The sequence below is a fragment of the Talpa europaea genome (genome assembly GCF_964194135.1).
Source record: "Talpa europaea genome assembly, chromosome: 8".
In the NCBI taxonomy this organism is placed as follows: Eukaryota; Metazoa; Chordata; class Mammalia; order Eulipotyphla; family Talpidae; genus Talpa; species Talpa europaea.
The window spans coordinates 58,578,420-58,580,360 of NC_140075.1; the positions used below are offsets into that span (position 1 = coordinate 58,578,420).

Consider the following 1,941-nt stretch of genomic DNA (forward strand, 5'->3'; position numbering starts at 1 on the left):
CATTTTTTTAAACACAGTAAAATAGGGGAAACAAGAGATGTGAGCCTACTCTGAAAATGAAATTCTCGGATATGGAGCACATACTTGCCCTTCAACTACTTTGCCTAGTTTTGGTATTTCATATTCCCCAATTTCAGGTATTTTAATCCCAATCTACATCCTGTTCTCTGCTTTGTTTTTCCTTGTCATGTTTTTGAAGACCCATCTCAATGTTTCAGAAAACTCTCACTCATAACAGTTAATCCATCAATTGATCATATAGTTCCCCCCAACCCTACACTATATGAGAAAAGAATATGAAAATAACCATACAACAGAGGTGAAATATGTTGATATGGGATGTATGGTCAGATAAAATATGTATAGCTGTATAATTTCCCATTGGACAATTAAATTTTTTTTTTCTACTCTTTCTCCTCCCTTTGAGGTATACTTTCTGTGTCTTCTGTTTCTTGCTAAATGTGAAGATTTTGTTCTTACCTAACTCTCCTGTTAATTTTAGCTTATGAGATATTTACTGCTATTTATCATCATGATATAATCTCTTGAGTTGTACTATATCATCATCATCATCATCATCACTGTCATCATCTTCAACATTATTTAGTAAGTGCCAAGAATTGGATTACCCAGTCGTTCATATTTGTAATGTGATCAATGTAAATAATTAATTCCACTGTCATCTCTAATGATCAAAATTTCTTTTCTCACTTTCCTGGTTCTCATAATTTCAGTTGCACCTGAATTGGCTGGATCAATGGATGGAGGGAATCACTCAGTTGTGTCTGAGTTTGTGTTACTGGGACTCACGCATTCATGGGAGCTGCAGCTTCTTCTAATGGTGTTCACCACTGTGCTCTATGTGGCAAGCATGACTGGGAACATCCTCATTGTGTTTTCTGTGACCATTGATCCTCATTTACATTCCCCCATGTACTTCCTACTTGGCAGTCTGTCTTTCATTGACATGGGAGCTTGCTCTGTAACCTCACCCAAGATGATTTATGACCTTTTCAGGAAGTGTAAAGTCATCTCCTTTGGAGGCTGCATTACTCAGATCTTCTTCATCCACGTCATTGGTGGTGTGGAGATGGTGCTGCTCATTGCCATGGCCTTTGACAGATATGTGGCCATATGTAAGCCTCTCCACTACCTGACCATCATGAGCCCAAGAGCATGCATTTTATTTCTGGTTGCTGCCTGGGCCCTTGGTGTCAGTCACTCACTCTTCCAACTGGCATTTATTATTAATTTACCCTTCTGTGGTCCGAATGTATTGGACAGCTTTTACTGTGACCTTCCCCGCCTCCTCAGGCTGGCCTGTACAGATACCTACAAATTGCAGTTTATGGTAACTACCAACAGTGGGTTTATCTGTGTTGGTTCTTTCCTCATACTCATCATCTCCTACATTTTCATCCTGTTTACTGTTTGTAAAACTTCCTCAGGTGGCTCATCCAAGGCTCTTTCCACCCTGTCAGCTCACATCTCTGTGGTCATTTTGTTCTTTGGCCCAACCATATTTATCTATTCATGGCCGCACCCCAATTCTCAAATGGACAAGTTTCTTGCTATTTTTGATGCAGTTCTCACACCTTTTCTGAATCCAGTTATCTATACATTCAGGAATAAGGAAATGAAGGCAGCAATGAAAAGAGTATGCAAACAGCTTGTGACTTACAGGAAGATTTCATAAATGATATGTTAAAACTTTTTCACTAACAATGGTGTATCCTTGTCTTCCTTTCTTTCATATTTTAAATTTAGGAATCATGAGGCATCAAATATTGATTTAGGTGTACCATAATTCTTAATTAATGAATGTATTCATACCTTATGAGGAGTGTCCCATTAAAATAATTTATCTCCCTATCTATGTAAGCCCCATTGAATTATTTTCAGCAATATTATATAGTTATAATAATAACTTGGTGAACAGGT

At 37.8% G+C, this 1,941-nt stretch overlaps 1 protein-coding gene across 1 annotated transcript; it reads left to right on the forward strand.

Moving 5' to 3' along the window:
* Positions 1–718: 718 nt before the first annotated feature.
* On the forward strand, positions 719–1,696 carry LOC311175573 (olfactory receptor 4F3/4F16/4F29; the record flags this gene model as incomplete). The annotated part of the gene is made up of 1 exon (XM_084240500.1): positions 719–1,696. Exon 1 carries the CDS (start codon positions 758–760, stop codon positions 1,694–1,696), a length of 939 nt encoding a protein of 312 aa, XP_084096626.1. The 5' UTR covers positions 719–757.
* Positions 1,697–1,941: the final 245 nt, after the last annotated feature.